Below are 11,392 nucleotides of genomic sequence, written 5' to 3'. Positions count from 1 at the left end.
AAATGCAGACTTGTCTTTCTTTTTTCTGTGTCATAAAACAGCAATGCCTCCTGAGTATTTGGTAAGCTGCAACTCTGCGAAAGCTCCTGAGCAACCCCCAACAACAGACTTAGAGCTCTAAGAGTTGATGAGGTCAAACGTTAAGTGGCCGCCTGTTTAGGCAGCCGGAGGACAGATTTAGATTTGAAGTTATCATCTATAATCTACTAAGTTCATGATTTTATGATATGATTAGGCAGGCTTTTCTCTGCCATGGCCTAACAATAAGATCACGCAATGGAAACTGAATTCATTGGATGTATAAACAGCCCTCGCTCTGAGATGGGGCTTTCTCTGGGTCAGATTTCTTGTGATTGGCAGGAGATTGTGACAGCTCATATTGTATGTTCCTAAGAGGAGCCTGGGTAGAAATGGTCAATTAGAACTGCCACTCAGCTTCTTCTAGCGTTGGCTGCTAGTGGACTGCCACTTGGGCTCTGAACTAGCTGTTAAGATGGGGAAATCCTGCTCCCCATTGTCATTGGGTTAAGTGGGGTGATTCCAGGAAAATCTTAATTGCATGCCTATGTACCTAACATTATAAATCAGCAAGAATGAGGCAACTCATGCTGTAGGATAGAATTAGCCATCCTCCAGTGCAGGTACAGGAGAAATTTTTTGAGCGGAATATTTCTCCTGATTGTTGTCACAGACACAAAGGTGGGTCTGCCTCTCACCCCACTACTGTAGCTTTCTCCTCTCTGTGTAAAGATCTTTCCTCACTCCCACTACATGCAGACACGTTCTAGCAGAGTATGTAGTGACACAGCCATGCACATGGCTTGCCTCTCCCCTTCCTGTTTCCAGCGCCCTGATTTCAAGGTGAATGAGGTCAGTCCAGAGAGCAGCTGGCTGGAGCTAGCCCTGTGCTGATTTTTTCCCTGAGTTATAAGGGATGCTGCCAAGTCATTCACCTCACCCTGCATGCCTTGTGATGTTGTAAAAGCAAATAGAAGGAGAGAGTTCAGTCCAATTTGGAAAACTTGACAAACAGGTGGGAAAGACAAACACAAGTCTTGTCAATGCCATTGGGAAGAAAATGTCATTGTGCTGAAGGTGAGCTAGAGAGAAGGCTGAGTTTGAACACAGAAATGATTAGGAAAGAGAGAAGAGAAGAGAGAAGGGGAGAGGAGAAAGAAGGTAAGAGAGGGGAAGGGGAGGGGAGAGAAAGAGGTAAAAAGCATTCTAATGAGGAGAGGTAGGTAAAATGAAGGAGAAAGATTCTCCCATTTGTCAAAATGACCTGGAGCCTTTCTTTCAGATTGAGTTGAGAGGAATAAGGAAGCTCCTAGACAGATGGGCATGGAGTGAGCTTGGGCAGGGCAATGGGTGAGCAGCCAGTCTTGAAATAGATTCTGAGGATGTGGCGTGTGTTGGAACACTTCTTCCATGGGGCCCCTCCTTTCTGAGTTCATTCTGCAATCTCCTGGGACTCAGCTGAAAGTGAGGCAGCCCAGAATCACCCACCAAGGGTGTTGGCTGACACCTCCCTTAGGCCAGTTTTCCAGGTACTGCTGAAGCCATCTCTCAGTCCAGGTTGGAATGGACTGGAGAACCTTCCCCACCAAGTTGCTGATGCAAGAGGGAGCTCCTCCAGCCAGTCTACCACCTATTCCTTGTGGTCTAGTCTAGGGAGTCACTTGTGGCAACTCATTTAGAACAAGAGCTTATTTGGGATAATTCCATCAGAACATAAGTGCTCTGTCCTCTCAAATACACATGGCTCTATTGGGGACTTTGGTGGCTCATTTCAACAACCAGTACTCCTGGAGTTCTATGAAAAAAGAGGTTAAAGCTCAAAAGAAATTAGAGGCTGGTTTGCTGTTTTGTAGGAATTAGCACTCGAGTCAAAGAGGGATGACTAGATCACATGAAAGAGCAAAAGGTGGGTGAGGGCATATACTGAAATGTTGAAGCCGTGGCCAGACTTTTAGAGCCCATTGAGATCAGAGACAGTGGGGTCGCTCAGAGCTGTCCCTTGGAAGGGCTGGGACTTGGATTCTGAGGAGAGGATGAGACTGAGGAGAGGAGCCAGGAGAGCATCCGAGGTCAGGCTGAGGCAGCTGGAGCAAGCTGTGTAACCTGGGAGCGACACAGTCTGTGGGGACAAAAACTCAAGACTTGGAAACGATGTGTTAACATATGAGACTTGAATGCTAAGTGCTAGGGTTTCCCATCCTCAACATGATAAAAGTCTCAGTCTTAGAATTAAAGACTGACTTTTATAATACTTATTGAGTGACTACTAAATGATTGGAACTATGTTGGCCCTTGCATATATAAAAAATTTAAGGACGATACCAGAACACAAGAGTACCTAGGTTTGGGTATGATTGGTTTATCTTTGGAATTATGGGGAATTTTCTTTTTCATTTAGTAGTGGAGGAGAGATCACCAAGGTATGTTGGAGCAAGAATTGTCTCTTATTGTTGTTTGGGGTGAATTGGAAATGGCAGGGAGTATGACTAGAGCTCTAGGCACCAACATTTATCTGCTTCTGGAGAAGTTGAATTTAACTTTCCAAAACCATCTTGAAATCTAAATGTTCAAAACAAAAATCCATCCCCTTTCCTTCAAAACTTAATCTCTCTCCCAATCTTTTTAGACTTTCTGATATAGTGACAAATCATTCAGATTCTAATTATCAATGGTGCATGTGCATGAGAGAGAATTGAGAACTGAAATATATAGAATATATTTTATATTTATAAAAAGTAAATATCAAGTTAGTAGCATTGTTGCTAAAGAGAAAACTGGAGTCATTTACAGATGAAGGATTAATATATTATACCAAACTCACATCAGGACATTTAGAAAATAGGAAAGAATAAATTTGGGATGGGATCTTAGAGTCTCCTAATACATCATGAAAATCATGGCAGACAGTAAAAGAGGTATTTTCTCATGACACCTGGCTTCTTAAAGGTCAAGAAGAATTAATGGTAGCTCAAAGGTTAGGCTGCAATTGACTTAAATGCACTTCTGGGACATGGTCCCAGATGAGAACACCAGCTTTGTTTCACTTAGAGAGGAAAGGATTAGGAATTCCTGATTTAGAACATTCCAGTCTGTGAAGGGGTTCATGGGCTAACAAGGAGAAGTTGCTTTCCATCTGGAGATGACGCCAGGAAGAACTTAGATATAAAGAAGACATTTGTGACAGGGTGGATCACAAGATGTTGAAATATGACATCTCTGAAAAATTCCATGAGTTCTATTTTGTAATTCTCTTTGCCTTCTCTTCTGTCTCAACTGTCTGTCAAGTCAGCATCCTCTTATCATTTCTTTGCTTCTGAAATTTGCTTAGTCCCTTTGGATTAAGAAGCTTTGACGTATCAAGTTTGTAAGGAGACATTCCATTGCAATTCTTTGTACTTTGCACCACCACCCACTCCTGTATACTAAGTATGTTTTGAGCCACTTCAGTGTGATGGGTAACGTAAACACTAGAAAGTTGAGAAGAGGCTCGCTTAATTCATCTGTGCTTACTTAGTAGCAGTTGGCATAGGCTGTGGGGGTTAGCACTGAAGAAAGCAGACACAGGCCTGACTTCATGAAGCTTACACTTCAGTGGACACAGCAGAGAGATATACACCTGAATGTGTTGCAGAATGATAGATAATGGTCAGTGCTAAGACTATGTCAAGGCTGTATATTGCCACCCTGCTTATTTAACTTATATGCAGAGTACATCATGAGAAATGCTGGACTGGATAAAGCACAAGATGGAATCAGGATTGCCGGGAGAAATATCAATAACCTCAGATATGCAGATGACACCACCCTTATGGCAGAAAGTGAAGAAGAACTAAAAAGCCTCTTGATGAAAGTGAAAGTGGAGAGTGAAAAAGTTGGCTTAAAGCTCAACATTCAGAAAACGAAGATCATGGCATCTGGTCCCATCACTTCATAGCAAATAGATGGGGAAACAGTGGAAACAGTGTCAGACTTTATTTTTTTGGGCCCCCAAATCACTGCAGATGGTGACTGCAGCCATGAAATTAAAAGATGCTTACTCCTTGGAAGAAAAGTTATGACCAACCTAGACAGTTTATTAAAAAGCAGAGCCATTACTTTGCCAACAAAGATCCGTCTGGTCAAAGCTATGGCTTTCCCAGTGGTCATGTATGGATGTGAGAGTTGGACTATAAAGAAAGCTGAGCACCGTAGAATTGGTGCTTTCGAACTGTGGTGTTGGATAAGACTCTTGAAAGTCCCTTGGACTGCAGGGAGACCCAACCAGTCCATCCTCAAGGAAATTAGTTCTGAATATTCATTGGAAGGACTGATGCTGAAGCTGAAACTCCAATACTTTGGCCACCTGCAGAGAAGAACTGACTCATTTGAAAAGACCCTGATTCTGGGAAAGATTGAAAGAAGCAGGAGAAGGGGACAACAGAGGATGAGATGGTTGGATGGCATCACCGACTCAATGGACATGAGTTTGAGTAAACTCCAGGAGTTGGTGATGGACAGGGAGACCTGGTGTGCTGGAGTCCATGGGGTCACAAAGAGTCGGACACAACTGAGTGACTGAACTGAACTGAGGGGTTGGGTGGTGGCTGTGATTCTCTATATTTGATGTGGCTGATCTGGGAAGGTTTTTCTGAAGAGCTGGCATTTGCCCGAGGTCTGAAGAGTGAGAAGAATGTCCAGGTAGACCTCTGGGCAAAGAGCCTCTGAGGCAGAGAGAGTGGTCAGTGTCAGAGTTCTGAGTAGGCATGTCCTTGGCCTCTTCAAGAAATAGTTGCAGGCCATGTGGCTGAACCTGGAGAAGGCGAGGCATGGAAGGTGAGGGTAAGTTCAGGTGACATCAGGCTTCATGCACTTGTTGAGTGTTTCTGGTTTTATTCTAGTATAATGGGCAATTGTTGGAGCTTTTTGAATAGAGGAATGATATGACTTGACATATGCGGAGAATAAGGTGCGACAGAATAGAAGCAGGAAGCATAGGGAAACCAGTGAAGCCCACATGTTTGAAGAAACCACAACCTAACAAAGAAACAGACATGCCCATAGGTGTTCAGAGTACAGTGCTCAGAGGAAGAATCAGGAGGAGAATGTCAAAGGGTGATGAATACCTCAGGGAGGTAGAAATGAACTTGGCCGGACGGTCCAAGGAGGATCCCAGAGAGAGATCACATCCTAAATGCATCTTGAAGATGAGAATTTTTCAGATGGAAGAAAACAGAACAAGCACTGCTGACTAAAGGAGCTGTGGCTACAAAGGGCTGGCTAGGCGGACAGAATGTAACTTGTTTGAAGGACACCAAGCAGTTCAGGAGGGCTGGAAGTCTGTGTCTCAGGTGACCATGGCGATTAGCAAGAAGGGTGGTTGGAAAACCTAAATAATGGCAGACTCTGGAAAGCCTCAACTGTTTGTGACTTTAGTGTACAGGCAATGCATTACGAACCACTAGAATTGTGAGTGGGGCTTCCGAAGCGGTGCAGTGGTTAAGAATCCACCTGCCAATACAGGAGATGCAAGAAATGCAGGTTCAATCGCTGGGTTGGGAAAATCTCCTGGAATAGGAAATGGCAACCGACTCTAGTATTCCTGCCTGGAAAATTCCATGAACAGAGGAGCCTGGTGGACTACAGTCTCTGGGGTCACAAAGAGTTAGACCCAACTGAGCTCACACTCACACACACACACAGAATTGTGAACAGAGGAATAAGTGATGACATTTGTAAAAAGTGACTATTTATATGTCCTTTAAAACAAAGAATTTGGAACATGCAGAGGTGAATTTAAATCTTGGCTAGAATAGGTAGTACTTGTGTGATCATAACTAAGTTTTTAATATCTCTTAGCCTTGGTTTTCTTGTTTATAAAATGAGAAAAGAAGTATCTACTTCAGGAGAGTTATGAAGATTAGATTTTTAAAAGTGCTTAGCACTTTTAAGGAGAAGGCAATGGCAACCCACTCCAGTACTCTTCTTGCCTGGAAAATCCCATGGACAGAGAAGCCTGGTAGGCTGCAGTCCATGGGGTCACCAAGAGTCGGACACGACTGAGCGACTTCACTTTCACTTTTCACTTTCATGCACTGGAGAAGGAAATGGCAACCCACTCCAGTGTTCTTGCCTGGAGAATCCCAGGGACGGGGGAGCCTGGTGGGCTGCCGTCTATGGGGTCGCACAGAGTCAGACACGACTGAAGCGACTTAGCAGCAGCAGCACTTTTAAGCTGGTCCATAATAAGGCATCATGTACTAAAGAGTTACTTCTATTACTGCAAAGAGTTGGAGTGTAGAGAGATGGGAGGCAGGCATACTATTGAGAGGACCATCCCATTAATGAAGGGGACCCATGTCAAGGGCCCTAACTCTGGTAGCAGGAGAGATGGGGATAAAAAGGAGATTCAAGAAATATTTACAGACTGATTGACAGAGTCTGATGGCTATGGGAGATGAGATATCAGGAAATGAAAATGTCTCCAAAAATTTTAGCTTATACTCATGGGGATTGTTGTGTGACGTGATCATTATTAAGACCTGAGAGAATGAAAGAGGAAAAAATATCCAAGGACTTCTTCATCTCTCTAGCAGAATGTTGCTTTACCATCCTGCTCAAACTACTCTGCATGGAAAAGAAATAGTTTCTTCCAGAGAATACCTAAGAACTACCAAGAAGAAGAAATGGGCATGAAGTTAAAAAAAATATATGGTTATCCACTACAGTGTCTTAGATTGGGCTTTTCTAATGGACAATGGTGACATCTCATATATTTTATTTATTTATATTTTAAATAAGAGGGCTATCCTGGTACTATTGATAAGCAGACATTTGTAAATAGTCTTTTATGCTGGGGTTGAAATTGGTGATGAGGTTGATCATGTTGACACTGGTCTTTTGTAAGATGATGGACAACTGTCTACACTTTGGGAGGCTTCCAGGAGGCACTGATAGACTTGGATAAACTCCTGTTGGCCTCCCCACTGCTGTGCTTCCATGACACAGCTGTGAGGTCTAATACCGCGTTATGAAATGAGTGATCACAGATGGTGCCTTGTGCATTTAGCGCCACCTCTCAACTCAGTTCCAGAGGTTGTAGAAATTGCCATATAAAAAAAATGACATTTCTTTTTACTCAGGGATTGCCTTGTAAATAGTAGCAACTCAGGTAATATTCTAGAGTTCTCTGGATAGGCTTCAGGAGAGGTGCATAGACAGGGGCCCAGAGAAAGGTCTCCATTCTTCCCATTTCCCTGAGTCAATGCAAGCTGAACACTTACCCTGTGGAGCTGCATCACACACATATTTTGCCCTGGATAATTTCTTTAATATCAAAGAATCAAGTTTATACTAGCTTAAGACACATTGCAAACAACAGTACTTCCTGGACTGAGTATGAGTAATTAGCTGTGAGAGGCATGACCGTTTGGCCCCCAACCCATATTGACATTTTAAGACTTATTATAGAAATCCACATAGTGTTCATAACATAAAAGGCTAGCCCTTTAATGAACATCTTATCTGGGAAGCCCAGCTACAATATATTTCTAGAACCTCATAATGATCACGTTTACTTTATGCTCTGGTGCTCTTAAGCTAAAAAGAGGAGGGGGTGGGGGGTAGGGAATGGATGGAGAAAAATGTTAATTTAAGTTCTGTGGTTAAGACCAAAGCAAAAACTCCACAGTGTTGCCATGTTAGAGTGGACTGCAAAGCAAGTACAAGGACTTATTTCTCATAAATATTCAGCAACATCTCTGTGTTTTCCTTGAAGTGGCAGCAAATCCAGGAATGGAAGGTCTTGTTTTCCACAACTGCTTATGAGTTTGTTATGCTTGGGCATAAATTACAGAAGCCACGATTTCAACCACAGTGGAAAAGACTATAAAGATTTCTGCCCCTTATTAACTACTGTGGGACCACTAATTTTATGAATGGAGTTAAAAGTTCTGAATAGGAACAAAATATGTGGTAAATACACTCAAAAGCACTAGGAAGAAAATTTCACAGTAGTGCTGCCCAGACCTGGGGCGGAGCAGAGGAAGGAAAGAGAGAGAGAAAGAAAAGGAATAAAAACTCCACAGATCTCCCCAAGCCTGGCAGCGGTCACCCGCCAGTCATGGCAAACAGAAGTGCGCTTTCTGTGCTAAGTAAATAAACTTAATTGTAAGTTTGTAAGGCCACAGAAAGTATAAACTAAAAGTTTTGAGCCAAGGCCTGAAATGTCTCCATTGGAAGTTCATGGAAACAAGAACTATCTTTTTAAAAATCAGAATTGAACTGGCTGGAACTTGTAACTGCCCAAAACAGAGCCCCAGGGGCCAGTGGTTAAAAATATGATTTTTATAAACAAATCTGACATTGCAACTAAATGCAAAATCTTATGCAGATAGTATCACTTATGTGTGTAACTTGTTTAAGAGCTACAAGAAAAAGGAAGTAAAATTGACCTGTAACCTTTTGTTTAGCATTTTCAACTGTCTATATTTTGAAGTAGACAGTGGTGTACCCTTAGCCCTCCAAGATTAAGACTCTATTGGCATTTTCCTCTGAATTTTTTATGCATATTTTAATAAAATTCAGTTCTAAGTGCATGCTGTAAACATAAAATATCCTGGGTGCAAAATTTAACCTTGCTACAGAACTCCTGGGGGTGTCACCAAATTCATTCTGCTGAATTGAAACTTAAGAGAAACATTATAAACAACACTTAACTGAAGTCCTTCCTCACCCTCATACTCACAGGTTGAAGATAGAGGTAGTTTCTTTTCCCTCTGGAAATTTATTGGCCAATATTTCCCTCACTCCAATTTAATCTCCTTTGATATTTGAAGAGAAACCACAAAACACTAGCTGTTAATATTCTTTTAAGCCTCACCCTCTTGCTTCCTTGTCTCTTTGGTTAGATCTGCTCTTAATACGCCACTTTGCAAATTCAATTAAAATCATACAGCTCAATCCTATGAGTTTGGGTAACACTGGATAGCAATGGTGATTTCAAGAATTACGACAGAGATGTAAAATCTCTCTTAGAGTTGGATGGTTGGTTTACCAATAATTCAGATGGAAAAGACTGTTTCTTAAAACCATAAATATTTAGCATGATTATGACTCATTTGCTCTTAGTTCCATTATTCCAGAAGATCATGTATCGCTCCTGAGAGTGTTCTGAAACGCCTGGTTCTGATTTGAGTTTGGATCATCTTCCTCGTGTGTGAGGTCAGTGTGTGTGTGTTCTTAGTGTGACCCAAACGCCATTGTCTCATTTCAGCCCCTTTGAAAATCCACGTTGGTATTTTGCCAACCTTTCCCCTCTTCATTCTTAAGCTTACAAACATTCTTGAGTCTTTACGATGATCAAGAGGATTTTGTTGTTGCTTATTTGCATGTTGCTTTCATTGCTGAAGCAGTGGAAGTAAAATTAGCTCTCTGTGCCTGAAGGGTCAAGGATGGATAAAGGATGGTCTGGTGCAATTGGAGCTTTGGAAGAGATTTACCAGATGGGATGATTTTTGAAGAGGTTTGGTCATTATCTTGGATGCGGTACATGTAGTACTTTCTGCATGATTTCTCTTAAGTGATTAACCATTGTATTGCTTTTTATCCACAGTACATTCTGTGATCTTCTTAGAAGCGTGTGTGGTATGCTTAGTTCTACTCTATTAATTATATGGGGTATCCTCAAATCTTTCCTCTATTGTTTTGCTATTAAGGATTAACGAAACATTTTCTTCAGCTGACTATTCATTTGTAAGACTGTGTCCTTCTCCTTCTCAGAGCCTCTGCTCTATGCCCAGAGAGGAATATTTTTGGACTCTATTACTTTATACCTCTAAAATATTAAGAAGAAACCCTCTAATTAAAAATACAACACGATTGCAACCACAAAGGAGATGTTAAATTCCATTTTGAAATCCGCTGGAATGGAAGGGATGTCAAAATGGAATTTGACATCATGAGATTCACTTGCACCCACATAAGTCTGATATTGGGAGGTGAACTAAGGACAGAGGGCCATTTTAGTTCTAAATATTGCTGGGGTTTGTGGGAATCAGCCAAACCCTAAATGCTAGAAGACCATCTCTTCAGATTAAATTGCAGGGGATAAATATCCAACTCTGGTTCAGTCTACACTCAGATATTTTGTTTTCATTCTCCCAAGTTCCTAGTAGTTGTAGAGATGCTGGCAAAAGGATAAAGGCTTCATGGGAATGTATCCTATTCAGAAATATCCCTGAATGATCACTGCCAAGGTTTTAAAATTTGTTGTCCTGAAAAATTCAGGCCTGTGTTTTGGTCAAGGTTGGGACAAAAATTATTAACTTTTCCCTCTATATCAAGTGAAATCATGCCTGGCTAAGTAATTTACTTGCATTAGAAAACCAAGTAGGGAACTTGTCCCACTTCCACCCGATCTTCTCATTGGATAGTTTAGCACATCTATAAATTCACTTTGATGAGTTCAAACAGAATTTCATATGTGTAGGAGAATAAAATATCATCGCCTGATTGTTGCCTATCTGACCTTGAATGTAAAACGGGTGTTAAGCCATAATTTTTGGGCCTCTCATTTGAGCAATATAATGAAGAGTCAGAAAGGATTTATTTTAAAATACATTTCCCAAGTACCATTTAGAAGCACTTTAAATTATTTCCTATTTTCTGTGCTTACTACCTTGCAAACACCGCTGATACTTGGGAGAATATTTTTCTACTTCCCAGGGCCAACAGAAAATTGGATCCAGCACAGGTATCCATGCTGATAGTTCATGTTGGATTCAGATGTAAATGTTTTTGGAAAACATTAGTGGTCATGTTAAATTTCTATAGTCTATGTAACTTTCACTCACACCAGTTGATGAAGCCTAGCTTGTTTTAAAAATAACCTACAATGTATGGCTGTTGCTTCTTGTATGAGGGAAATATGTGGTTCTATAGGATCTAGCTCTGGATAACTATCTTCCTATTTTCTCCCCAAGTGTCAATAGCAGTAATTAAGTTTGGATACTTTCTATCACTGTGACTTTTGCTATTAAAAACCCATAAAACTCTGAAATAAAAAAATTAATCTATCTTACTGTCAGAACTTAGGCAGATGTTCCTTATTTTACTTTTTCCTTCTTTCTTTTACTTCTTTAAACAGTATATTAAGATTAGAAAATGCATCTTTGTCTTTTTCAGCTGAAGAATAACAGAAAATTTACCTTTATTAATCAGGGTTATGTTTAGCTTTAAAATTTTATGGCACAGATTTTTATCATTTGTTTGGGTATTTTTTCCTGCAAAAAACCCTTTTCTTCTTTGATGTAGACAAAATTAAATAGTACAGCCAAAAAAAAAAACCAACCCACCAAGATGTATATATTATTCATTCTTATTTCTATTACTCAGAGGA

General features: G+C 40.9%; 1 protein-coding gene across 5 annotated transcripts in view; it reads left to right on the top strand.

Annotated features, from left to right (window-relative positions):
• The first annotated feature begins 1,030 nt into the window (after positions 1 to 1,030).
• LOC147362998 (uncharacterized) overlaps positions 1,031 to 11,392 on the top strand; it is a 73,339-nt gene continuing 62,977 nt past the window's right edge. For 2 of the 5 annotated variants that reach the window (XM_086323655.1, XM_086323654.1), the window contains exon 1: positions 1,031 to 1,179. In XM_086323655.1, coding sequence (XP_086179781.1) covers positions 1,062 to 1,179 — 118 coding nt within the window. In that variant the 5' untranslated portion in view covers positions 1,031 to 1,061. Of the gene's footprint in view, positions 1,180 to 9,097; positions 9,217 to 11,392 lie in introns of those variants that run through there. The other 3 variants (XR_015135861.1, XR_015135860.1, XR_015135859.1) reach the window with 3 other exon arrangements.

Source organism: Bos grunniens, chromosome 11 (genome assembly GCF_055505025.1).
Source record: "Bos grunniens cultivar Pamir isolate PY7600 chromosome 11, Bosgru_T2T1.0, whole genome shotgun sequence".
In the NCBI taxonomy this organism is placed as follows: domain Eukaryota; kingdom Metazoa; phylum Chordata; class Mammalia; order Artiodactyla; family Bovidae; genus Bos; species Bos grunniens.
Note: the sequence above shows the minus strand (reverse complement) of the source record. Positions and strands in the feature narration are given on the sequence as shown.